General features: G+C 50.1%; 1 protein-coding gene across 1 annotated transcript; it reads right to left on the bottom strand.

Moving 5' to 3' along the window:
* Window positions 1-81: 81 nt before the first annotated feature.
* On the bottom strand, window positions 82-26,451 carry LOC133354267 (stimulated by retinoic acid gene 6 protein-like). Its single transcript, XM_061570979.1, has 18 exons — window positions 26,249-26,451; window positions 21,235-21,292; window positions 19,387-19,484; window positions 17,999-18,138; window positions 16,292-16,412; window positions 14,971-15,016; window positions 12,125-12,247; window positions 11,776-11,846; window positions 10,037-10,163; window positions 8,669-8,822; window positions 7,661-7,736; window positions 6,963-7,038; window positions 6,319-6,367; window positions 5,116-5,233; window positions 3,627-3,746; window positions 2,127-2,290; window positions 1,124-1,248; window positions 82-429 (listed from the first exon to the last, which is right to left on the bottom strand). Exons 1-18 carry the CDS (start codon window positions 26,269-26,271, stop codon window positions 223-225), a joined length of 1,896 nt encoding a protein of 631 aa, XP_061426963.1. The 5' UTR covers window positions 26,272-26,451; the 3' UTR covers window positions 82-222.
* Between the last annotated feature and the right edge of the window lie 1,041 nt (window positions 26,452-27,492).

The following is a 27,492-nucleotide window of genomic DNA, read 5'->3' as shown; positions in this document are numbered from 1 at the left end:
CGTCGCGAGGCGCCGCCGCCGGCCGCGGCCGCGGCGGCGGCGGCAGGGCCAGCTCGTCGTCGGCCGTGCCGGCGATGGGCGTCGGTCTGCGGGCGGCGCGCCGCAGTTCCTCGCGGCGGCTCTCCTCGGCGCGGCGCGCCAGCTCCTTGGAGCGCACGTTGGCCACCGTCGCCCGCTCCAGCGTCTCCCGTCGGGGGCTGCCGGGGGTCGGCGGCGCGTCGGCTACGGCGGCGTCGTCGCTCGGAGGAGGAGGAGGAGGAGGGAGAGCCGAGTCGTCGGAGCGGCGCTTGCGTTGCTCGATGAGGTGAGGGTTGTTGAGCAGCGTGCGCAGTAGCAGCCAGCGGATGCGAGCACGCGACGTGCGGGACCGCTTGGATGCGGCGCTGGTGCCGCTGACGCTGCCGCTGCTGCTGCTGCTGTCGAACGTGCCTGGGGCGCGTGCGGGTGAATGTGGGTTGATGCGTGTGATTGGAGCACCTGCGCGCGTGCGTTCTTGTCTTGTAATTGGTGTACGTGTGTGTGTGTACTTGTGTGTCTACAGTGGTGGGGGAGCGGAGGTGTAGCGGTTACCGCACTGCGCTGCGAACCCAACGGCCCGAGTTTGATTCCTGGTCACGGCCAACATTGGAATATAAGGACCAGTCCAGGGCGTCAGCTTAAGTCGAATCGGCTTCAAATGAGTACCCGGTGCGGTGTGTAGACATCACCACTGGGGGGGCAAAGGCGGCCAGGCGTGGTGCTGGCCACCCTCTCGTGTGCTGTGCTGGCCTTCATAGGTGCTCGCTAACAGCACTTGCCCCAACAGCCTGTTAAGGCTATATGGGGGATAATTTTCTTGGTACAGTATTGTAACAACATACAATGCATCTTGCTATGGTGAATACACACACACAGCTTCTGAAAAGAGCTATATAGCTTACCTGGGTAAAATAAAAATAGTTTTTAGTTTTATAATAGTTCTAGATTGTTGACCTTCCCCCGCACCTACGATTAGCACGGTTGGCTATGTACGGTGCGAACGAAGTTCAACACTAACATACATTAGCTTGAGTGAAATCTGCGCGCGATTACCCAACCGCAAACTTTGTGAAAGGCCCCTTGAGCTGGGACGGACGGCGTTTACCTCCTTTGGGCAGCGTTCCCGTTGAGGAGTGGCAGCCGTCCAAGAGCAACGTGCAGAATGCCAGCAGGCACGGGGTGCGAGTGGTACAAGGTCCATGTGCAGCATGCCGATCCACGTGGAGTAGCCTGCTCGCACAGGGCGACACACAGACGGGACAGTTCAGAGGGAGCCGGGGTGGCTCCGGGTGGAGGGGGGGGTCGGTGCTGAGCCGGAACCGCTGAGAGCCATGGGTTTGGTTAACACGTAGGAAGCTTTCGCGACCTGATATCATCCATAATATAGGAGGTTCTTTTGGGGGGCTTAGATCGCGTAAATATAAATGTGTCGTTATAGTCGCCACCACCCGACACAGCCAATGAATAAGGTTTGTCACGTAAACAGAACGTGCCAATTCGTTACGAGTACAGCAACACCGGTGTGTTGGAGAGCAAATCCACAACATTTACAATCCCTGGGTTTGAAATCCCGATTTCAGCCACCTGTGGTTAAACCGGAGTTACCCAAGCAAGTGAACTCATGACATTTTAACTATCGTCATGGCCCCCGTGATGTATACGGTGCAGTCTCCCTACTGCATTATTCACTCCGCAATTTTTTGCAATTTTTGTAAAGCGCCTTTGGGATGCGGCGCTATATATGCATCCACGTAAGTCAAGATCTCTCCAGCCTCTCTGATTGGGCCGCCGCGCAGAAGGGATGTCGCGCAACACGTCGACGTGCGTGTTCGTTCACTCCCCGTGAACGGCACACGCCGTTGCCGACGTGCCGAGCGTGTCGATTTGCGCTCGTGCACCGGTGCCACCGAACGACTTGGAGCGCGTCGATCGTCCTGGAGCCTCGTCGCCGGTCCGTCCCAAGCTGTCGGTCCCGGCACGGGTTCCCTTCTCGACCCTCCTCCGCCCGTGCCCTGTCCCCTTCTTCTTTGAACACGCAGGCACGCGGCGTCGGGCGACTCCGTTGCGGGAGGGAGGGGGTTGGTGTAAACCGACGCGCGACGACGCACCCATGTCGACGACCTCGTAGCCGCGCGGCATGATCGTGCGGTCGATGCGGGCGACGAGGCAGGCGCCGATGGTGGCGCCGAAGAGCAGGCGCACGATGCAGGCGCCCATGCCCAGCATGACGTCGTAGAAGAAAAAGAAGTAGCTGAAGTTGAGAAAGGCGCGACTGCAACTCGCGCACACACACACGCGCACACAAAGATAAATATCCCCCGTGTAGCCTTAACAGACTGTTGGGGCAAGTGCTGTTGGCGAGCGCCTACAAAGGCCGGCACGGTGCACGAGGGGGTGAGTGGCCAGCACGATGCCCAACCGTTTTTGTTTCCCCAGTGCCGATGAATACACTTCATACTAGTTACTCATTTGAGGCCGAGTCGGCCTAGCGGAGGCCTAGGACTGGTTTAGATAATCGTCACCGGTGTTGTCCGTGAGCGGGAATCAAAGTCGGGTCACCGGATTCATCAAGCACGCGCTAATTACTACACTCTCGCTCTGACCCGGCACACCACATCGTGTATTCCTCTGGCGGATGGTTCTGGATACTAGTCACGTGCCTACGCCAGTCTACCAGCGACCCGAAAAATATTCGGCGAGAAATTGAGCCCTGATTTCCAGGTGTCTGAGCGCTCGAGGACATGATCGTCATGGTGTACACGTACAGCCCTTTGTCGATCCACTGCTGGATGAGTGGCGGCTCCGCACGCTGTACGAGTTACGGGCGGCTAATCGACCGTACTTCACCACGCCATGCGATGAGGCTTGGTGAAGTCAGGGAACGCAGAAGTATTGCACAGCAGTGGCGCTCAGCTGCTCACGACGTAGCCCCGCAAGCCCGATGGCAACCTGTTTGTTCACGGTGGCCACCTATCGAAGCTCTATCCAGGCTCAAGCCTGTTAAAAACTATTAACTATTTTTTTTTTACCACGTAAGGCCCACTGAGCTCTAGAGCTCTTTTTCAGAAGTGACCTGGCTATCACGAATGATGGCTGAACGAAGTGGCTCATCAAGTGGAAATTTATAGCAACAAAATACTCTAAACGCGTGATGTTGATTCCAAAATGCGGAAGGAAAACCCGGAGGACACGGAGAAAAACCCACGCGACCACGGGGAGAACATGCAAACTCCAAATATACAGGTGTCAGGGTAGTGATCGAACCCACGACCTCCTGTATACAAGGGCGAGGTAGTTAACATCTCGCCACCGCGGTTAACTTCAGAGATATGGGTGATGTGATCATATCTGATCATATCCTGTCATTTGCTCACAATTTTGCGTTAATCATAGCGAACCCTTTCACCGACGATTCAGCGCGTGCATCTGGAGCGAAAGGATCGATTTTAAAGCGGCTGCGTCGACGCTCATTGCCACGGATGCCGAACGAAATTAACCGCTCGTCTCCCGTTGGTGGGCCGCCAGGGCACAGTGGTGGCAATTCCACGTTCCTGTGGCCGCCAAGGGGTTCCGGGTAGTCCGTTAAGTGAGCGACAGCGAAGACGCACATGTTGTTGAGGGCCAGGGGGCGAGAGGAGTCCTCTGCGTTGATCTTGGGCTGCAGGAAGCACATGTCCGAGATGATCACTTGAACCACGATGACTCCGATGACGAGGAAAATGCTCAAGCTGGAAGAGCGGACAGAGGGAAGAGGAACGTGGGTTTACCGCCGAGCGAGTAGGTTTTCGCTGGTTGCGCTCGACAGCTCTCTCCAAACGAGATTTGCGGGTTGCGCTGCACATTTGTTTGTCTTGCCGTTGGTAATGTTGCGTTTAAATTTCGATTTAAAGCTTTCGTGACTGCAGGGATTCATCTTCTTGGTTCTTTCGGTAAAGTCACGTAGAAGGGAAATAATAAAATAAAAAAAATAAAACATAATAAAATACAATTCTCACGACGTTTCGGCCACAACGCAAGCAGCCGTCCTCAGGTGAAGAACAGGTCTGTCGGAAAGACAGTGTCATTCAGACAGTGTCATTCAAACGCTGTCGTTTTTCCGACAGACCTGTTCTTCACCTGAGGACGGCTGCTTGCGTTGTGGCCGAAACGTCGTGAGAATTATTTTATTATGTTTTATTATTATTATTTTATTATTTCCCTTCTACGTGACTTTACCGAAAGAACCAAGAAGAAAAAAAAAATGTTGCGTTTGTTTACCCGGGATAGTCTCACCGAGCCTCAAGACTCCGTTCCAGGAGCGCCGTGCCAACTTTTGGCAGGAGGGGGTGAATGCTGCTGAATGTGATCCCAATCGAGTCATACGCAGGTAATTTTTCAGCATTGGGATGTTTTTGCCCCATTTCACGTTACATTGCATGTTTGTTTTGCTCGCTATGGGAGGAGACCGAAGAACCAAAAGGAAACCCACGCGGAACAGCGGGAGAGAAGATGCAAACCCAACGCAGAAAGGCCCCCGAGTCGGGAATCGAACCCAGGCCCTTCTTGCTGTGATGACACTCGCATGTGTGTGCGTAAGCATGTGTGCAAGCACGTCTGTACGTATGTCTGTATGCATGCGTGTACGTATGTCTGCATGCATGCGTGTACGTATGTCTGCATGCATGCGTGTACGTATGTCTGCATGCATGCGTGTACATATGTCTGCATGCATGCGTGTACGTATGTCTGCATCCATGCGTGTACGTATGTCTGTATGCATGCGTGTACGTATGTCTGTATGCATGCGTGTACGTATGTCTGTACGCATGCGTGTACGTATGTCTGTATGCATGCGTGTACGTATGTCTGTATGCATGCGTGTACGTATGTCTGTATGCATGCATGTACGTATGTCTGTATGCATGCGTGTACGTATGTCTGTATGTATGCATGCGTGTACGTATGTCTGCATGCATGCGTGTACGTATGTCTGTATGTATGCATGCGTGTACGTATGTCTGTATGTATGCATGCGTGTACGTATGTCTGCATGCATGCGTGTACGTATGTCTGCATGCATGCGTGTACGTATGCGTGCACGCATGTGCCGTCGCGTACAAGGATATCCCTAATCCCTGCAGCAACGCCAGGCCTCTGCCGCTCATTATGGGCAGCACGATGCCGTAAGCAATCAGCAGCATCAGCAGGAACTGCACCGCGTGAAGAACCAGATACCCTGCAACGACATGCACAGCGCAGAATCGGTGACGTCGCCGCGGCGCCCCGTGCCAGCCTAGGTGCGCTTTTTTGGGCCGCGTGAAGAGGCAAAGGTCTCTTTGGAAGGAGGTCGCAGAATGGGCCCAATGTGTCGTGTAATGCAAAATAATTACAGCGTTGTAGAAAATGTGTGCGTGTATGTATGTTGAAGTTATTTTGCACCATACATAGCCAACCGTGCTAATCGGAGGTGCAGGGGAAGGACAAAAAAATAAACACGAATGCAGTTATAAAGAAATGAGTTTTCAATCTGGATGATTTAAAAGTGCACAGCTTCAGTGGCTTCCTCATATCAGAAGGAAGATCGTTCCAGACGGCCGCAGAAGCGCATCTGAAAGCGCGCGAAACGGCGACCGTCTTTGTTCGATGGCCAGCCAAAAGCCGCTGCTTGCGAGGATGAGCGGAGTGTCACGTGATGGTTTGTGCTCCTTGACGAGATCAGCGAGGTATTGCGGTTCATTTCTGGCAAGCACTTTGTGTGTCAGGAGTGCGACCTGAAAATGTATTCGTTCAGCAACCGGAAGCCAATGAGCAAAATAGAAAAGTGGACGATGTCTCCCTCCATCATATAGGACTATCTGTCTCTCCACGTATTAAATAAATAAGAGTATATATTACACAACCACGTGTTGTGGGTTAAATGATTAAGCTCAGCTGTGGTCACAAACAGACAAAGATCCCCCGTATAGCATTAACAGATGTTGGGGCAAGTGCTGTTAGGCTGTTAGCGAGCTCTTATGAGGCCCGGTACAATACACGAGGGGCATGGTGACAAGCACCGCGCCCAACCACCTTTGTCTCCCCAGTGGTGATGTTTACACACCGCATCAGGTACTCATTTGAGGCTGGGTCTACCTACTGCATATACATATCCACGCATGAGATACACGTATACACATCCATGCATACGACCAAATTACCTGCTGTGCCCAGGTGTTATAGGATGTGGGGGCCACAGAGTGGGCAGCAGAGGGCAGTCAGAGCAACATTCACAAATGTCAGTCACATGCGAGCTCCGTCAAAATGTACACGGTGCTTACGTACCCCACAGCAGGTATGCAATCTGCCAGCCTGTATACCTAACGCCTGCAGCCTACACAAACACACGCACACATATAAATAAATACGTAAATAATTATGATAGTGTTACATCTGTTAACACGCAAGTGTTTGCGCTCACTCTCAAAGAGAGATCAAATGATTCAGAGGTGTGGGAAACCGCAGAGACAGCGGGAAGGCGGCCAGAAGAGGCACCGGGCAATTGCCCAAGTTCTGCAGTCCTATATTTGGACCATTGGCCAACATACATACACATACACAAAGATCACCGGCATAGTCGAATAGAAAGTTAGACTATGCAGATGTACAAAGACAAAGGAATTAGTTTGTCAATCATGATTATTTGAAAGTGCATAGCTCCAGTGGCTTCCTAATATCGGAAGGAAGAGCGTTCCAGACGGCCGCAGAAGGCGCATCTGTGAGCTCGCGATGCGGCGACTGTCTTTGTTCGATGGCCAGCCAAAAGCTGCTGCTGCTGTGAGAATGACGAGGTCAGCAAGGTGCCGTGGTTCATATGTGGCAAGCACTTTGTGTGCAATGAGTGCGACCTCCTGTATACCGGGCAAGGTATTTAACATGTCCCCACAGCGGCGACATGTGCAAGTGCGTGGCGCGCTGGCGGTACTCACCATCATAGGGCCGGCCTTCGGTTGCTTCTGTGGAAGGAAACTTCGGTCGCCCCTCCACAGCCGTTTGATGTGTTTCCTACGGCGGTCCACGCACACGCGCCAATCCATTCACGCGGTCAACCCGCGGGATCACACACACACAAATTCGCAGACGTCCCGGCAATGCGTTTCAAATGCCAGATTGAATAGAAATCAAGTCCGATGGGTAGTAATCACAGACACATATAAAGTAAACTACTGCTACTGAACTATTTTATTTTATTTTACCAGGTAAGGCCCACAGCTATATGGCTCTTTTTTCAGAAGGGACCTGTTGGGGCAAGTGCTGTTAGCGAGCACAAGGGGGTGGGTGGCCAGCACCACGCCCAACCGCCTTTGTCTCCCTAGTGGCGATGTTGACACACCGCACTAGGTACTCATTTGAGACTGAGTCGACCTAGGGGAGGCCCAGGACCGGTTCAGATAATTGTCACTGGGTGTTGGTGGCCGCAAGTAGGACTCGAACTCGGGTTGCAGCGGCGCGCTAACCGCTACACTACCGCTCTCCACGCTAACCTACCTGCAGACGCACACACGAAGACACCCACAGACATCCACGAAACGCAAGCAAAGAGAGACACACAGATACGCAGACGTAACGCAAAAGCGCACGGACGGACGGACACGCACACAGGCGGACGCACGATTCGCTCACTCACCTGTAGCACACCAGAATGTGGAAAATGTACACGACGGAGGTTGCTGCCGCCGTGTAAGTGGAGATGCTCCATGCAACTGAAACGACAGAAAGCGCGACGCCTCATGACCTCCCCCACCGAGTTCGGCCATGAGCTACGGTCCCTGGGCAACACAATAATTGGCGTATTATTGCCAAGTGATTTGATCGTTCCGTTTGACTTCGTAGCCTCTTCCCACGTCATCCCTCTCTTCAGATAAACTATAAAAACTAAAAACTATTTTTTATTTCACCAGGTAAGGCCCACTGAGATATTATTTTTCAGAGGCGACCTGGCCAACACAAATGATAACTCAACGAAGTGGCTTTTCGCGTGGAAAATTTATCGCGGCCAAATACTCTTAAACGCGTGACGTTGTTTCTAAATGTGGAGGGAAAAACCGGAGGGACCCGGAGAAAAATCCACACGACCACAGGGAGAGTGAGAGAGAGACACGCAAACTTCAAATATACAGCAGCAGGCGTCAGGGTCGGGATCGAACCCACGATCTCCTGCATAGCAGGCGAGGTAGTAAACACCTCGCCACCGTGGCGCCCAAATCTATCTCCAGGTGCGGCACTTCAAACAATGGGGCGAGTTTCTTAAATATCCACCACCAACAATAAACAACAACAACCGCAATTCGCCACTAAGTGGCGGTGACATCACCACGGCGCTTGTGCCAGGGTATATGTGCACGTTAAATCCACACCACCCGCCACCCTGCCCGCGCGTGGTGGGGAAAAGTGTGGGCACATCACTCCACTCCTCCTTCCGAGGCTTCCGGCCAGCGAGGAAAGAGTAGGCCAAACACCGTCTAGAGCTCCCTCGAGGCGTGCGTTGAACTTCTATTCGCGCCGCCCATAGCCAACCGTGCGTTCGTGGAAGAGACGGCCGAAGAGCCGCAGAAACGAATGGGACGCAAACGGTTTTGTCGGCGAGCCAAAAACCCTCTTTCTCGCGGGAACTCGAGAACGGGGAGTGTCTCACTTTGCGCGACGCCCATGAACTCGACGAACTGGATGATGGTGCTGTTGGTGCCGGAGGGAAGGTCGTCCACATTCACTAGCTCGTCGAGCGACACCTCCAACTCCACCACCTCTCGGGACACCAGTATCGCCAGCTGGATGTCGATCAACACGACCTGGGAGGATGAATGAAGAAAACAAATTATTCATGGGCTTCATCTCCCTTCCGGCAATAAAACGGGGAAGGCGTTAAGATCTTCACGCGTCGAGTAGGCAACACCCATTGCAAAGGCATCCCTAGTCTGCATGAACCACGCGTGGCAAAACATGTTTTCCATCTTCTTGGTTCTTTCGGTAGTCACGTAGAAGGGAAGTAATAAAATAATAAAAATAAAACATAATAAAATAATTCTCACGACGTTTTGACCACAACGCAAGCAGCCGTCCTCAGGTGGAGAACAGGTCCGTCAAGTGAGAATTATTTTATTATGTTTTATTTTTATTATTTTATTACTTCCCTTCTACGTGACTTTACCGAAAGAACCAATAAGATTAATCCCTGCAGTCACGAAAGCTTTAAATCGAAATGTTTTCCATCATTTTGATACTGGCAAAAAGGTCCCATATATATGTAATAAAGGACTTCGCCACGCACTGCTTGGTCTCCGTCACTCTTTATTCGGGTTAACACCCGCACCCTGCTGGTCCCGACACCGGACCAGCTGCTCCTCGCGCGCGCCCCGCACACGCTCTCTCGTCAGTCCTTCACGCTCCCCCGCTCCGCACACCGCTGGCCGACGGTGTGCTGAAGCTCCTTCAACCACGTGGCTGATGGCGCGGACTCCCTCCGGCCACCCAACGTGGTCCAGCTTCTTCACTCCAACAACTGACCCGGAGCCCTTCCGGGCTCCCACCTGTATCCCCTTCACCACGTGACCCTGTCTCCTCCCTCTCACCACGCCCTTCCGAACCTTCCAGATCTGGCCTCCCCATAGCGCCCTGCTGGCTCTGCCCCTAGGTTCCGCCCCCACTCACTTCGCTTCCGATTGGACCCGAGGTGAGCGGCGGACCTTCACATACGCCCCCATACTGGCTCCGCCCCCCAATACCCCGGGCCATATGATTGGCCCAGAGGCCAGCAGCGAACCCCGCTTACGCTCGCATTATATATATAACTGCTCAACCCGAGCGATTAATAATTTGATACGTGCATTGCCTTGGTACAGTTCGCCTTTGGCCCTCTCTGGTCTGACACTGGTGAGACAAGGCCATTAAGAAGGCCGTCTTTGGTGTAGGGCCAATCAGTTTCAAAGACAATGCACACATTATTATCGGAGCATATTTGTTTGTTTTCGCATGCGTCGCCACAAGTCTGGTGTCGGAGACTCACGGAGTAGAGGCAGATGACTCCCAACACGGCCGTCGCGATCATTCGGGCTGGAAACTTAAAATGGGGGTCCCAGTCGTAGCACTTGCGTCGAAAGCATGACTTCCGTTTCACAGCCTCTTCCTCCTCCCTGTGCATCGAAAAACGCGTGCAAATACACGTCACGGTTAACCGTTGGGTTTTTTACAGTCAACCCCGATTGTCATTCCGATCGCATGGCCCCCGCGGTGGCTACGCGCGTCGCATGCACTCGAGCACTCTGGAGGCCGAGGGGGTTGGCGAATCGCGCAGTCGTTGCCGAACTCCCTTCCCCCGTGGGCATCGACGAGGAGAAGCTCCCGTACTCTGGCTCGCCAGGAGAAGGTGGCGCAGCGAGAACGTGGACTCCAGCTGTTCGCTCTGTATGGGGGGTAGAGTGGTTCCCCTTCGCATGTGTGGGTTAGCCTCAGGCGTGTGCTCCGGCTTCCATACCACGTTTAAGTCACACTCGTTAATTGGCCGATGACGCCCTCATATGCAGAGGACCGCAGACCTTGGACAATCGTTGACGCCGGCTCCTCACCGCTTGGCTGCTGCCTTCCCCGCTCGTTGTCTGTGGCTCTCCCTTGTGCCTACACGAGTCGGTCTGTCTCTCTCTACAGCATTCGCTCGCTCGCGAACGCTGTGCGACGCACGTCCAAAATTACGATTTTAAATATATTTTTTGTTATCGACGAATGATAATTTACGTATTAAGAATTGCCGACTTTAAATAAATAAAGTTCAGATTGGTTGATCGACTTGCTTAAAGGCGACGATGTAAAGGTGCAGCCCTGCAATTGCTTGCTCACGTCCCTGCTGGCTGAATGTCCTCCACTAGAAGGCGCTCAAGAAAGCCCTTAGGCAGAGGGTGCTGTGCCTATCCTTCCTTGCTGGGCCACATCATCTTGGAAGAATCAAAATCTTTAATAATGCTGGAGGAATCCGATGAGCTATAAAGCATTTGCTTTAAGGAGATGTCCAGTAGGGGCACGGGGGTCAGAAGGTGGAAGTACCCCCGCTTCACCCCAGTCATAGACTATGGTGGACACTCCTGGGTGGACAGAGGCAGGGGGTGGAGGGGGGGACGAATCCAAAAACGAGCGGGATTTTTCACAACGTTAAGATCATGAGTTGTCTATCTTGAAGGAGCAGAAAACCATCACGCGAACTCCGGTCATCCTAGCAGCAGCGGCTTTCGGCTCAGCCGTCAAACAAAGACGGTCACTGCATTGTGTGCTTTCAGATGCCCTTATGCGGCCATCTGGAATGTTCTTCCATCCGATATTAGGAAAACACTGGAGATATGCATATCTAAACCATCTATATTGAAAACTCATTTCTTAAGAACTGCTTTTCGTGTTTAGTTTGTTGTGCTTCCCCCACACTTCCGATTAGCATGGTTGGCTGCGTATGTTTCGAAAGAAGTTCAACATACGTCCTTTGGTTCTTTTGGTAAAGTCACAAAGGTGAAAAAATGAAAATAAAAAAATATTAATTTTCTTGCTGTGGTTGTCACACCTGATGACGATTGCTTGTGTTGCAATCGAAAGATCGTAATTTTTTATTTTATTTTTTCATCTACGTGACTTTACCGAAAGACCCAAAGAGTATGGATCCTTGCAGTCACGAAAACTTCAAATCTAAAATACATCCGATAACCAGCAGACAGTGGACCGTTGCAGAGTATATCAAATATGAATATTGGTCGGTGCTGCACTTACTCCGGATCGGGTTTCAATAAGAGGGTTTTGATGTAGGCTGCATGGTGTGATTTTAGAATCAATTCTGTTTCCTGAAAATAAATTAAAGCACACACACAGACACACGAATCAAAATCACTTTGTTACACGCAAACATCAACTGGCGGATGTGGTCAGCTGGCCAGCACGTGGGGTCATATGACGTGCTCACCATGAACACGTAAACAAAATTAGATGTCACATAACTACTTCTCGGATTCTTAAAAGTGACAATTCTACATACGTGAGCATCACCAGGACAAACACAACAAAAATATTTTTACCCTACGTCGGCCTCTCACCGCTCGCGACTACACCCACGTAACCTCACCTCCGGCTTGGATCGCCCGAGGGCGATCATCAGCGCTCGGAAGAACATGTGGATGAACTTGAGCGAGAGGAAGAGCTGGCACACGAGCGACGGCGTCTTGGTCAGAACCACAAACACGTGGTCCTGCGTCGACACACACACACGCGCGCACGCACGCACGCATGTGTTCACAAGATCGTCGTCGTCATCATCGTCCGTCCATTCGTTTCTCACTCCGCTTGTCCTGGTGAGGGTTGCGGCGGCAGCGTGTTGAGTAGGACAGTCCAGACATCCCTTTCCCTGGCGATGGACTTTAGCACTACTACACTATACAGTACTACACTATATACTACTCTACACTATACACTACACTACTATACACTGCACTATACCCTACTACAATATACACTACTGTACATGATATACTACTAAACACTACACTATACACTACTACACTATACACTACTCTACACTACTATACACTATACACTACACTACTATACACTGCACTATACTCTACTACACTATACACTACTATACATAATATACTACTAAACACTACACTATACACTACTACACTATACACTACTACACTATACACTACTATACACGATATACTACTAAACACTACACTATACACTACTACACTATACACTACTCTATACACTACTATACACAAACTCTAGCTCTTCCTGGGGAATTCCTAGGCGTTCCCAGGCCAGCCGAGCGACATTGTCCCACCAGCAGCGAATCCTGTGCCGGACCCCGGGTTCTTCGCCCAGTCACCATCGTCGTCATTTTATTTTTCGACTTAGGCAATGCGAGCGGGGCCCGCTGCATCACGTTGTGACGCACGTGCACACCGTGAACGTGCACCAAACCGGTTATGAAAAGCAGGGGGGGGGGGATAGAAAGATGTCGTCGTCATAATTTAATATTCTGACGAGTTGCACCCTCTTTTAAAGCGCTTCGGATAATTGTGTCAACGCCCTCAGCTTTTCGGGAGGGGCGGGGGGCGCAGGGAAACGTCAACGGACGAGTGGGGGAGACAGCCAGAGCCGGCGCCAGCAGTTGCCCAAGCTCTGCGATCCTACACTGGGATGATTTGGCGACTCTGCTGCTGCTGCGTTGGCAGTGATGCATAAGCACGACTGCCAACCAAAATAAATAATACGCAATGGCTTCTCCTTCTTCGTCGTCGCATGCATAAGGGCCATTGCCTGAAACGTCTCGATCGGCATGTTTCGGCAAACTCCATTGACGAGTCTTTACAAATGTGGGAGGGCACCGGAGCACAATGCCCGGAGGAAAAAAACCCGCGCGTGTTAACCAAGGAGGGTGCAGCACTCGATGAGCTCCGCACAGATGGACACGGATCCACTCGCCACACTGCAGTACCTCGGTAAGGCCAGGAGGAGGCGCGGAGTTTAATGGCTCGCCACCACTAATTACGATGCGGACTTCGGGGAGCGATAATTCACGACGACTGATTTCTGGACAGAGGCATTTGAACGACTGATACTATAGCGCCCAGCCCTCTGAGCCTACACGGCAGGGGTGGGGAACCTTTTTACTGCCAAGGGCCATTTGGATATTTATAACATCATTCGCGGGCCATACAAAATAATCAACTTAAAAATGTGTCTGTTATATTTGGTCAAACATTTAATTAACTCGCCCCCTAATGTGATGGCTGGAACTACTTCTCTTTTGCGAGGCGTGTGATGTTAGCTGGTATTGATGATGTTGCTACTCGCAACTGCTTTTCCAGGTTTGCTCCTAGATTTATTGAATTTCGAGTCTCGCCTGCAGTTGCCTTGGCAGGGCCACACCAAATGATTTTGCGGGTCTTATACAGCCCACGGGCCGAACGTTCCCCATCACTGCTCTTCGGCCAGAATGTTGACTGCAGAACGTCGAGTTTGTGGATTTAAAACCAGGCCCTGTGCATCGCTCACGCCCTGTGAGCCAGCCACTCCTCATAATAGTGTCGTTTGCCGTCTAAGTGTCACACAGTGGTTCGCATTATTCCGCTCACTGGTTGTCAGCTAAGCACGCAGTCTCCTGCCGGACGAGCTTCTTATCATTTACAGAAAGAGTTCAGAGTTAGTTCAACGTAGGTGGCCAATGAGATGCATTGACTGGCAACACGGGAGCGAGAGATGGGCTGTCGATATATTATAATAATTTACATTTGCACATTTCATCCGAGGATCCCAACACAAAAAGCAGTTCTCGTGAAATGCGTTTTAAATCAACATTTAAGAACGCATAGCTCCAGTGGCTTCCTAATATCGGAAGGAAGAGCGTTCCAGACGGCCGCAGAAGCCGCGCGTCTGAAAGACGGGCGCAGAAATAGGCCCCAAAGTCCTGCCAGAGGATCAGAGGTCGCAAACGGGATTTGATTCCTTACCCATACCCGTACCCGGCCGCACCAGGGTCGCAAACGGGTGCCCGTACCCGTACCCTACCCGAAACCCGGCTACCCGTACCCGGCCGGGTATCGGGTAGGGTACGGGTACCCGATTGCGACCTCTGGGATGAAGCCATGTTGCAGGCGTGGGTGGATTGATTCTAGGAACTTGAATTGTGAGAAGAGACAAGACGTTGGGAAATAAGTGACAAACGGTTACTCACCAGTGACTCACGGCCTACCCGTACCCGGCCGCACCAGAGTCGCAAATGGGTACCCGTACCCGGGTAGCCGGGTATCGGGTAGGGTACGGGCATCGGGTAGGGTACGGGTATCGGGTACCCGGTTGCGACCTCTGCAGAGGATGCAGGAGGACCCCTGCCGGAAACTCAGAGTCGCTGTCGAGCGTGCGAATGAAAACGAATACAGTGTCGAGTAATGGAAACGAACTTACCGGATCAAATGAGCATTGACAAACGTCAATCAAATTCACGGTTAGCCTGCCGAAAACGAACAAACAAAACGTCAAGTTCAATATTTTAGTCGAACAAATTTGATAGATTTTTTTATAAAGTAAATATTTTAATCGAGCATAGTTGATTGCATATGTGTGTGTGTTTACCTGTGTCTGCGTATGTGTGTGTGTGTAACGTATGTGGGGAGCGGTGGTTTGTTGCGCGCTACAAACCCGGCGGCCACCAACATAACACGATGATTAATTATCTTAACCAGTCCTGGGCCTTCCCCAAGGTCAACTCAGCCTCAAATGAGTACCTGCTGCGGTGTACAACCATCAGCACTAGGGAGACAAAGGCGGCCGGGCGTGGTGCTGGCCACCCAGCACTCGTTCCGGCCTTCATAGGTGCTCGCTGACAGCACTTGACCCAACGGTCTATTGAAGGCTGCAGGGGGATCTTTGTCTTTGTGTGAGTGCAATTGAAACGAGGCGGTGATGTCACTGCAGCACTTGCACCAGCCGAAGTGTCAAAGGTCAGGGAAGCATACAATTAGAGTGAGACAAAGATGCCCCGTATAGCCTACACGGGGCTGTTGGGGAAAGTGCTGTTAAGCGAGCACCTACAAAATGTATGCTTCTCCATTCTCCCATGGAGAAGCAAAATGCTCCTTCAAGGAATAAATGAAAGGTGACCTTAGTAAATTTAAATAATCAAATAGTTAATAATGAAAATTAATCAAAATGAGTGTTGTTATAACAATTCCATTTAATGAATATTTATTTAAAGTTGCGCATTTTGATGTGACGTCACATTTCTCAAACCCGCCCTCCCCCTTCGTCACACATCGTCACAAATGTCTGACCCCCCTCCCCCCCCTAGGTGCATGACGTCATTTATGGACGGCCCCACACCAGTCCCGGCCACACACACGCACACATCACCAATCTCAGCCACACACGCATACATCACAAATCCTGGCCACAAAGACAAAGATCCCCCGTGTAGCCTTAACAGGCTGTTTGGGAAAGTGCTGTTAGTGAGCACCTATTAAGGCTGGAACGGCACACGAGGGGGTGGGTGGCCAGCACCATGCCCGGCCGCCTTTGGCTCCCTCGTGGTGATGTTTACACACCGCACCAGGTACTCATTTAAAGCTGAATCGACCTAGGGGAGGCCCAGGTACCGGTTCAGATATAATCGTCACTGGTGTTGGCCGTGAGCGGGAATTGAACTCGTTCGTAGCGCAGCGCGCTAACCGCTACACCACCGCTCCCAGCCACACACATACGCGTACACAATTATAGATTGCAAGCTCACCATGACACCGAGTATAGGAAGCCCAGGACTGAACCCAGGATTTTGTACTCGGTCCCAAGGCAGGCGAAGAACGGGTAAACATCCACGCCGACTTCCAGGGCAGCCAGCAGATAAACCAGAGCTATCGGGCAGAGGCAGCGATTCGTGTAAGGTTAACATCAACAACAATGATGATGATGATCGTTGTCAACGCCGTTGAAGTCCTCATGATGGCAGCTAAAGGAGAGAAGTGCTTCCAAGTGGGTGACCCACCATGGAGATGGGGCGATGAGATCGGCCCACGTGGCTGACGGCAATGATGATGTTCATAATTATATTTTTTATTTTTTTCGGTAAATTTGCTTGGGTCGGCAATGTGGTTAACCCCGTCAATTATAAATAGCAGCAGCAACATTAGCAATGTCTCAGCATCATCCTCATCATCAGAACCACATCACCTAAATCATTATGAATGTGATTATGATGATGTTGGAGGTTGTGGTCATCATGATGTTAAATTTTTGTTTATTTGTATGGTACTAGCGGTGTCAAGATCGGCCTCTGTGGAAGAGGTTCGTGAAGGACGCTTCTGGGCAATTGGAGGCAATCGCACTTCCAACGACAACGCAGCGTAGAGGAGCGACCGCTCACAACAACGAGCGGAGCGCCGGGCAGGTTAAACCTTAGTAGTAGGGTTTTACCCTTTACACTGGCACAAAACTGACACCTTTATACAAGGCATCATGTTTGCAATAACCGCAACACAAGCAGTCAAAATGCAAATAAAAAGAAACAACTCTGATAATGGTAATGATATGCACTGTCCTTGAAGTTGATTGGTCCACACCCGAGACAGCTTTCCTTAGAGCCTAGTCTCCATTGGTGTTGGACCAGTTGACGCCAAAAGGCGTACAACTCAAAAACAGTGCACTATCAGAGTATTGAGAGCTCGCACAGGTGGTGGGTGCATCTGCCAGTCATCTCAGTCAACCCACATGGCATATGCCAGTGGGGGACCTTCCACGATGCACAGTGGCCTCAAGGTGCTCTTAGCCTGGGCACACGCGCCGTGGTGGCTTCACCGCGAGTTAGTGGCGAACGAGAGCTGTTGTTGTTGTGTTGCGCCCGAAACGTCGTTATTTATTTTATGATTTGTTTTATTTTCTACCTACGTGACTTTACCGAAAGAACCTGCAGTCACGAAAGCTTCAAATCAAGAGACAGCTGTTGTTCTTGTTGTGATTTAATCACGATGACGACGATGACGCTCGCTGTGGTGACAATGACAATACATTTTGATGTAAAGCTTTCGTGACTGCAGGGATTCATATTCTTGGTTCTTTCGGTAAAGTCACGTAGAGGGAAACAATAATAAAAATATAAAACAATAAAATGAGAATTTATTGTTTTATATTTTTATTATTTTATTGTTTTATATTTTTTTTATTGTTTCCCTTCTACGTGACTTTACCGAAAGAACCAAGAATAATGACAATACAGCTGACAGCGAAGTTTGCGTTGATGACAACGATGATGACGACAACGACTGAGACGATGTCAACGACTGAGATGATGACGACAACGACTGAGACGGCAATGACGACTGAGACGATGAAGACAACGGCGACTGAGATGATGACGACGACTGAGATGACGACGACGAAGAAGGGAGGGGGGAGGGGTGTCACAATTATGGCAGTGGTCGTCCGGCGTCGTCCTGGGCCCCACCTTTTGCCCACGACGGAGCGACGAAGTCGAAGTAGTTGGAGAACTCGTTGGTGAAGAGCGACACCACCGTGCTGGTGGTCGCTCCGAACGCGATGCCGTACGACCAGCGGTTGCTCTGGTTGCCCACCAGGTACACGGGCCTGGACACACAGCGCCCGCTCAGCGTGTGCGTGTGTGTGCGTGAATGTGTGCGCGTGTGTTTGTGTGTGTGCGTGTGCGTGTTTGTGTGCGCGTGTGTTTGTGTGTGTGTGTTTGTGTGTGCGTTTGTGTTTGTGTGTGTTTGTGTGTTTGTGCGTGTGTGTGCGTGTTTATGTGCGCGTGTGTTTGTGCTTGTGTGTGTACGTGTATTTGTGTTTGTGTGCGTGCGTGTGTTTGTGTGTGTGTGTGCGTGTGTTTGTGTGTTTGTGCGTGTGTGTGTGCTTGTGTGTGTGCGTGTATTTGTGTGTGCGTGTGTGTGTATGTGGGTTTGTGTGCGCGTGTGTGTGTTTGTGTGTGCGTGTGTTTGTGTGCGTGTGTGTGTATCTGTGTGCGCGTGTGTGTTTGTGTATGCGGGCAGTAGTGCAACAATTACGGGAGCGGTGGTGAAGCGGTTAGCGCGCTGCGCTACGAAACCTGTCGACCTGGGCTCGATTCCCGCTCACGGCCAACACCGGTGATCGTGAGTATCTGAACCGGTCCCTGGGCCTCCTCTAGGTCGACTCAGCCTCAAATGAGTACCTGGTGCGGTGCGTAAACATCGCTACTAGGTACTCGCTAACAGCACTTGCCCCAGCAGTCTGTGAAGGCTATACGGGGGATCTTTGTGTGTGCCCAGGCGGCTATGGAGAGCGGCGCGACATAAACCGGTTATGGGCCTCCGCAAGGTCCACTCAGCGCTAGGAGCCGTCCATAAATGACGTCACGCGATTTTGGACGATTTTTGACCCCCCCCCCCCTCGTCACACGGCGTCACAAAAAGTCAGACCCCCCCTCAAATATGACGTCACAAAGCACTGCCCCCACCCCAAAAAATATAAAACATGATTCAAATCGCTTTAAACTATTGTCATTGTAGTGCGTATTTAATGTGGTGCTGTACTCTGATGTTGTACATGAAAACATAAAAAAGTATTTTTAATTAAGTAGAACGTGCTGTCTATATTTATTTAAAGTTGCGCATTTTTACGTGACGTCACATTTCTCAACCCCCCCCCCACCCTAGTCACACATCGTCACAAATGTCTGACCCACCCCCCGAGGTGCGTGACGTCATTTATGGACGGCCCCTTAAATGAGAACCTCGCGCGGTGCGCCGACACCAGCCTTCACAGGTGCTCGTCACGACTGCACTTGCCCCAACGCGTCTGTTGAGAGGCTACGCGGAGGGACCTTTGTCATTGTGCGCTTACACCACGATGCCGAAGCGGCGGTTGAGGGGGAAGCGCTCGTCCAGTTGGTGTCCGCGGACGCGGCGCTGCAGGAACGACAGCAGGATGATGACGACGACCTGCCGGGGAGACACGGGGGGGGGGGGGGATACACGGGGGGGGGGGGGAGACACGGGGGGGGGGGGGGGCACGGGAGGGGGGGAGATACACGGGGGGGGGCAAAGGGGGAGACATGGGGGGGGGGGACGGGGGGGGCACGGGGAGACACGGGGGGGGAGGTGAAACACGAGGAGAGACACGGGAGGGAGGGGGGAGACACGGGGGGGGGGGGGGCAAAGGGGGAGACACGGGAGAGGGGGCAACGGGGAGACACGGGGGGAGAGGTGAGACACGGGGAGAGACACGGGAGGGGGGGGTACACGGGGGGGGGGGCAAAGGGGGAGACATGGGGGGGCACGGGGGGGGGGGAGGTGAAACACGGGGAGAGACACGGGAGGGAGGGGGGAGACACGGGGGTGGGGTGCACGGGGAGACACGGGGGGGAGGTGAGACACGGGGAGAGACACGGGAGGGAGGGGGTGCACAGGGGGATACACGGGGGGGGCAAAGGGGGAGACACGGGGGGGGAGGTGAGACACGGGGTGAGACACGGGAGGGGTGGGGGAGACACGGGGGGAGGCATGGGGGGGGGACACGGGGGGAGGCATGGGGGGGACACGGCAGGGGGGAAACTCGCGGGGAAGAACTGGGGGAGACACTTTGACATACGAACGGGAAAGGTGTACGGAGACACGGAGCCCGGGAGACGCGAGGAGACGCAGGCAGAGAGACGCGGTGAGACGTGGGGAGACACAGGGAGAGACATGCGTACAGACAGACTGCCTTGCGTGTCGAACAGCTTTACAAACTCGATCAAAAGGTCGAGGACGTCGGCGTGGCTACCGCCGTTGATGCCACCGCCACCACCACCACGTCTCGCCAACACGTTCTACCCTCCACCAGATCCTGCGGCAGAGGTCGCAACCGGGTACCCGATACCCGTACTCTACCCGATACCCGGCTACCCGTACCCAGCCGGGTACGGGTACGGGTACCCGTTTGCGACCCTGGTGCGGCCGGGTACGGGTAAGGAATCAAAACCCGTTTGCGACCTCTGTCCTGCAGCTGCTGCAAAGGAGACACGCAGCGATATCCGTGACCGGCCCTAACCGTGTCTCACCACCTCCTCTTTGCTCTCCTCCTTGGTCGGCAGATTCGAGCAGACCGCTCCCATGTCTGTCTCTTACCACATTGACCCCCGTGACCTCTGATCAGGCCTTACCCTGCCATGACACGCACCGCATGCCGCGTGTCTCTCCCCAGAGCTTCTGCCTTGCTCATCCGCATCCCGCCACAACATTCTGAGCTTCTGACTTCAAGCGACACCCGCCTCAATATCCAGGCGAACGATTATGAAGCCGGTCTGTTGCTTCTCAAATGCCACGCGAAATTCAGCACTTTGGCACGTTTTGAAGGCAGCCTTAATAATAATGATGGATGGCGAGGTTTTTTATTTTTTGCCTTTTCACTACAGCCCAGGAGACACGACCTTAGTAAATATTTACAAGAGAAGAGCAGAGCCGTTTGCTTTTTGTCTGTGTGTGTGTGGGTTTAAAAGCTGCATTGCTTAATGGACTCCATGCCCCATCATTAAAGGGGGAGGGGGGGGGGGTAGAGCTGGGATGCCTACATTTCACATCGCCTGACGAAGCTGGTGGTTGGAATCACCAACGATACCTCGGAAAGCCACCAGTCCACCTCGTGGCACAGGAACAGATTTCAATCGACTGTACCAAGTCGATAAAGCTCACCGCCGGGGGTAACGCTTACCGCAGGGATGAGGGAGAAATGCATGAACCAAGCCATGTTTATGCTGGACTTGCAGGTCCTGTTGAATGGAAACATAAAAGAGAAATATATAAAGCCAACGAGGATGAGTTTCAGATTTAAACATTTCGGATTATTCTTTTTTTCGTGTAATTTTAAGGTCATGAAAAAATAATAGGGTTTACCCTTTCCGGCAAGAATACAGGTTGTTAAGGTGTTCAAACATCAAATAGACATCTATCGCAAGGCACCAAGTGTGCATTATCATCGTTAATTATCATCATCTTGATGCTGCCAAAAAAGGGTCCCATACTGTAGATATGTTAAGATCACTTGCATTATGTACCAATTTCAAATGTCAACATGCTAACAATAGTGATGTCACCCCATGGCACGTGACATGGCATGGGGGGCCTCGATCTATTGGTGGATTTATGATTTCTGGAATGGCACAAACCTGGTCCCATAAATAATAAAGAGTACCAAAGTTACAAGTTTGCCAGAGTAAAACGAAACGGACAATTTTCTACCTAAGGTTAATGTCCAAAATTATTTTCACAGATAATAAATATACCCATAATGCTTTGAAGAAGGGGCATTGCCTGATACGTGGTGATGATTATGATGCTTCTGATGCTAAAGATTATTGATATTTTGGCGCGAAACGCACGGAAGTGACATCGTGGAAGTGAGGTCATGATTTCGGATCAATGCAGAACTATTTTGGCCGCGAGGGTTTTAAAGGGGGCTCCCACGTTTAGCGAGCTGATGATGTCTGCTGGAGTAATTCCGCGATCCGTAATCAGATTACTTTTAAAATGTAGCTTTCCCAATAGTGTCCATGCCGTTAACGTAAATTCAAGATAAATGTGAGGGACTTAGGGCAGCTGGAAACAAATCTATTTTGTGTCTCTCTTTGGTTCTTTCGGTAAAGTCAGGTAGAAAGAAAATAAATTAAATAATATAATACGACGTTTCGATTGCAACACAAGCAATTGTCATCAGGCAGAACTAAATTTGAGAGAGAGACAAAACACAGACACGGAGACACACAGACAGACACACAAGCAGTGAGAGACAACACAGAGACACACAGAGAGAGACACACACAACATAAACACAGAGAGAGACACAACACAGAGACACACACAGAGAGAGAGACACACAACATAGACACTCCGAACCGATCTTGCTATCCGCCCCCCCTCCCCTCCACTACCCTGCACTGGCCAGGGTGGTGGTGGTGAAATATGGTCAAAACAACTCAACACGACTGACATGGGAGGGGGGGGGGCTTTATCCACGGGTAGACTGAGAATCATTAAAATTTTGGAATTGATAATTTTAATAGGGTGGCACAACAATGGTCAGTCGCAGCAGAGTACAGGTACACAGGTTAGACGCTTTCCGCAGAGCAATGGAAAGGATAATTCAACACGTAAATATTTCAGCACAAAATAATTATCGCAGATAGGCAATCTAACCAGTACTGCTACAAAGTAGCGCCATTTCCCGAAATGTGTTGATGATGATAATGCTGATGAGTGTATTCATTCAGATTATTCAGTGATCACTGCTTCTGCTGATGATGGTGGCAATGGTGATGATAATGCTTTTCTCGTAACTGAAGGTGATGACGGTGGTATTACTGATAGTATTGCTGCAACTGATGTTGATGATGATGGCATTTGTGGCATTAATGCTGCTGCTGCTGATTTCAATACCAATGTTTCCCCAAAAGCTATTTTTAAAATAGCACACTCACAAACTCCCCCGACATAACTTCCATATTTGTTTCCTATGAGGGCAGTGACTTGAAAAATGTGCGTCGATTCGGACAGAGGGAGTGGAACTTGGCATTCAGGGTTGCTGCAATATCATATTTGACACTATTAAACAATATCACACTTGAGTGTGTCGATTATCACAATTTTTCTATTTTTTCCCCCCACGACTCACCCATTGACACGACGGTCAATGGTACAGTGTATAATAACAAATAGTATAACATTTATATGCTTAATACAATGTACAAAGTAATATATAGTATCGTAATTATATAGTAAACATATAGCAGTGTGATACACATCAGGGTGGGTAGAATAATACATAGTGTTATATTAAAATGTATAAGGTGGTTTATAGCAATACAGTATATAATTTAATGTTGGGTTTATCTATGGCAGTACGGTGTATGCTCGTGTGATTTAAGAGAATAAAGTTTAGATGGAAGCATATTATATAATTTTTACGACGTAGAATTGTAATGTACTACTTGCTGTTAGTAACTCAGCTTATTGTAGAGTATAGTAAATATACTGATGGTGCTATGCAGTTTATACTTTAGTTTTTTATGTAGTTTATACTTTAGTTTTCTACGTGGTTGTTTAGTAACTGCAGCTACATACTATTAACATTCCTTTCCTTTGTTAATGCTACTCCCTGCACCCTCCCTTGGTGCTGCTGATCCTGCATAATGCATGGGCATAATATGACTTTGAAACCCCCCCGCCCACCTCCTACGCATTTCCCATGAATATGCTAAATTCCTCTTGATATGCACATTCTTTTGTTAAGGCTCTCTTCTTCTTCCACCTCCAACTCAGCTTATATATAAGCTCCTAGCTTGGCAGTGTCTCATTCTTCACCTGAAGACGGCTGCTTGCGTTGTAGCCGAAACGTCGTGAGAATTATTTTATTTTATTATGTTTTATTTTTATTATTTTATTACTTCCCTTCTACGTGACTTTACCGAAAGAACCAAGAAGATTATCACAATCTTGATTTGAAGCTTTCGTGACTGCAGGAATTACTTATTGGTTCTTTCAGTAAGGTCAGGTAGAACGAAAATAAATTAAATAATAGAATACGACGTTTCTATTGCAACTCGATTGATGACGACTGCTTGTGTTGCAATCGAAACGTCGTATTCTGTTATTTAATTTATATTCTTTCTACGTGACTTTACTGTTGTGTTTCCCCTGCTTTGCTGAATGTACTGCCAGCGTGAACATGGACACCTGAAACGTTATTCTAAGTGAAATTCCTTCAGAAGCCCGCATTCTGTAATCCTGTCGTTTGCGCTGCACAGGAATGCTTGCTCTGGAAAAGAGGGAATGACTCAGAGGGGTGAAAAATTGCACACTGGGTTTGTGGACGGGTTTACTTAAAAAGTGAGCGAACTAATTTTTTGTTCGTATGACATTTTTTGGGGGGTTAGATTGCGTAAATATAAAAGCATCGTTTTCAGGATCAGAATATTTATGTATACTGGAGGAATCCAATGATGTTAAGATGTTAACGGATGTTAAGTTACCAGCACTTGACACAGCCACTTAATAAAGGCTTGTCACGTGAACAAAATGTGCCAATTAGCTGTTACTTCAGCACATCAGTGTGGTGGCGCGTGGTGAGTTAACGACACATTTATAATTGCGCGATCTAACCCAAAAACTTTTACTATGAATATTACTGGTCGTGAAAGCCTTCAATTAATTGGTTGTTGTTGTTGTTTATTTCTGTGAATTCAATTGACTTCATTGTTTTACTTGTTTGTATTTGTATTGCTTTTGTCGTTTTGGTGACCCAGGTGACCTTTGCGAATTAAAATTCGCCCTCCCAAAAAGGTTGTCTTGAGCTCCCACCTGCTTTAACAAAACACGGTTAAAACTCGAAACCCCGAATGCACGAATGACAGAGGACTTTGTGAAGGTAATGTACAGTACGACCAAACCGCGCTCTTGTAATCTTCAAGAGATGCCCGCACAGAGATAGGGGCCGATTTTACGATGCCAGTTGGGCTCTGTGTGGTTGGGACACTGATGTTGGGTAATGCCACCCAGGCACAATTACACTGCTTGGTACGGGCGATCTTTGACTTTTACATTGCAGTCACATGGTGTTTGTTCTGCCAAAATACCGCAGAGATCATCACACACACACACCCCACACAAACAGGACACAAAAATAATTAACGGTGCTCCTATGTGTTCAGGTACAAAGGTGCACAGGCGCAAATACGGCGCTTTTGTAACCACCTTGATCAATAATACTGTCTTGCAGTGGGCAAAATGTACAAACTAAACTTTTTTTTATTTAACCACGTAAGACCCGCTGAGCTGAATGGCTCTTTTTCAGAAGCGACCTGGCGATGTCAAATGATACTGTAGCTCAACGAAGTGGCTCATCGTGTGGACATTTATATCAAGCCAAATACTTTGAACTCGTGATGTTGATTCCAAACGTGGAGGGAAAACCCGGAAGACCCGTAAAAAAAAACCACGCGACCACGGGGAGAGATAGAGACATGCATACTTCAAATATACAGCAGTTGGGATCGAACCCACGACCTCCTGTATAACAATATCGTAACTACTTCAGCACACCGGTGAGTTGGGGAGTAAACCCACAGCACTTTCCAGTTTCAGTACCGACCGCGACTTTGTAGCCAGTTATTACAACGGCCAGCTTCATCAGGCGATGCGCCACAATCCGTATACTGCGATGGATAACATTGGTGGTGAAAGCTTACGCGACGACATCGATTCGAAGTGTTTATAGAGACGTGGGTCTGAGCGGGAGAGCGGAAGAAGGGATAGCGACGGACGGCGGTCGAGGCCAATAACGGAGCGGCAGCCAAGGAATGGAACGCGTTCGGGATGGTGCCGTCCGCACCGCCGAGGAGGAGACGGAGCGATTTAAATCGACTCGCTTTCAGGAGTTGGTGGGGGGGGGGTGAGTTTTTCGAATACGGTTCAACAACAACAACAAAACTCAAAATTTCAAGAGTCGCTCAATGCAATGCTAATCCTCCGAGCCTAAATGCGTAACGTCACGCAGGGCTAGAGAGCCACATGCAGCTCTGGAGCCGTGCAGGGTGGGTTCGCTCCACGTCGCAGAACCGCGAGGGGTGGTGGCCACAACACGCGGTGACCATGGCTGCTGATAAATGATGATGCATGATTATGATCATGCATGATTATGATGATGATTATGTGTGTGTATGCGTTCCACTCACTGGTTCGTCTCGAACGGTTCCATTGTTGATTCCGTCTCGCCGTCTCCTCCAATTGGACAAACCAGTCGAATGTGCAATGCAGTTCCCTTCCCTGTTGAGCTCAGCGGTGGCGGTGGACAGAAACAGAAACGGCTGCTTTACGCCTGCGGATTCATTCTCAAACACGCAGCGGGGGTGGGTTGGTACGACTCTTGTCGCCTTGCGATGCCTGGATCGAGATCTCGTCCTGACGTAAGGGTCAGAGTCCATGCAGCACACACATACGGTCCTTGCATACACCCACCAAAGACGAAGATCCCCCGTACAGCCTTTACAGACCTTTGGAGCAAGTGCTGTACGGCAAGCGCTGTTAGCGAGCACCTATTAAGGCTGTACCGGCACGGCACACGTGGGGGAAGGTGGCCAGCACCGTGCCCGGCCGTCTTTGTCTCCCCAGCGGCAATGTTTACACAGATACTCGTTTGCGGCTGAGTCGACCTAGGGGAGCCCCAGGACCGGTTCAGATAATCGTCACGGGTGTTCACCGTGAACGGAAATCGAACTCGTGTCGCCGGGTTCGTAGCGCAGGGTGCTAACCACTGCGCCACCGCTCCCATACACCCACATGTACACACTAAGACAACGATCTCCCGTCTAGCCTACACTTGTGGCAAGTGCTATTGGCGAGAACATATGAAAGCCAAAGTGGCACACGAATTAGTGGTGTGTTCAACTTCCCAACACACATGCACATTCTACTTATCGCATATGTTGTCAAAACTGTATATCATGCCAATGCAGTATTCAAGCAATGACAAGCAGGACTTTATTACGGCTCTTCGCTGTACATAAATTCGCTCTCTCTTTCCCATGCTCCTACTCCCCTTCTTGTGATATGCCACGGGTAAAAAATATACCCGTAAAAACAACGTTTTTCACTATAAATCCTTTATATGCGTGGCGGCTAGAGTCCTCTCGTCCTCTGGCTTGAGATGGCTGCCACCTATGGGTCAGATGATTGCCTGCCACCATTAAGCAATTGGTAATTAAATATAATTTATTTTTTCCTAGAAAGTGTAAAATTTAGGAAAAAAATTTTCACGAAAATAAATTGTCACGCACAACGAGTCTGTGTGCAAAATGTCAGCTCGATTGGATCAAGGGAAGTGGGTTAAAAAACGACCGAAAGATTTGCATGGTCGTAAGCGCGCAAGCAAGCAAGTGAACTTAATATAAAGGATTTAAAATAAGTTATATCCAGTATT

The sequence above is a fragment of the Lethenteron reissneri genome, chromosome 46 (assembly GCF_015708825.2).
Source record: "Lethenteron reissneri isolate LAM-NWPU_2019-01 chromosome 46, ASM1570882v1, whole genome shotgun sequence".
NCBI lineage: Eukaryota > Metazoa > Chordata > Hyperoartia > Petromyzontiformes > Petromyzontidae > Lethenteron > Lethenteron reissneri.
This window is presented reverse-complemented; position numbering and strand designations above follow the sequence as displayed.

Excerpts from the sequence above, each read along its gene's own strand:
- LOC133354267 (XM_061570979.1), bottom strand. The coding sequence starts at position 26,271 with ATGGAACCGTTCGAGACGAACCA. Across the intron at positions 19,485-21,234 it reads ATTTCTCCCTCATCCCTGCG|GTCGTCGTCATCATCCTGCT; the intron begins GTAAGCGTTACC and ends TCTCCCCGGCAG. Across the intron at positions 6,368-6,962 it reads CGAAGGCCGGCCCTATGATG|GCTGCAGGCGTTAGGTATAC; the intron begins GTGAGTACCGCC and ends GTGTTTGTGTAG.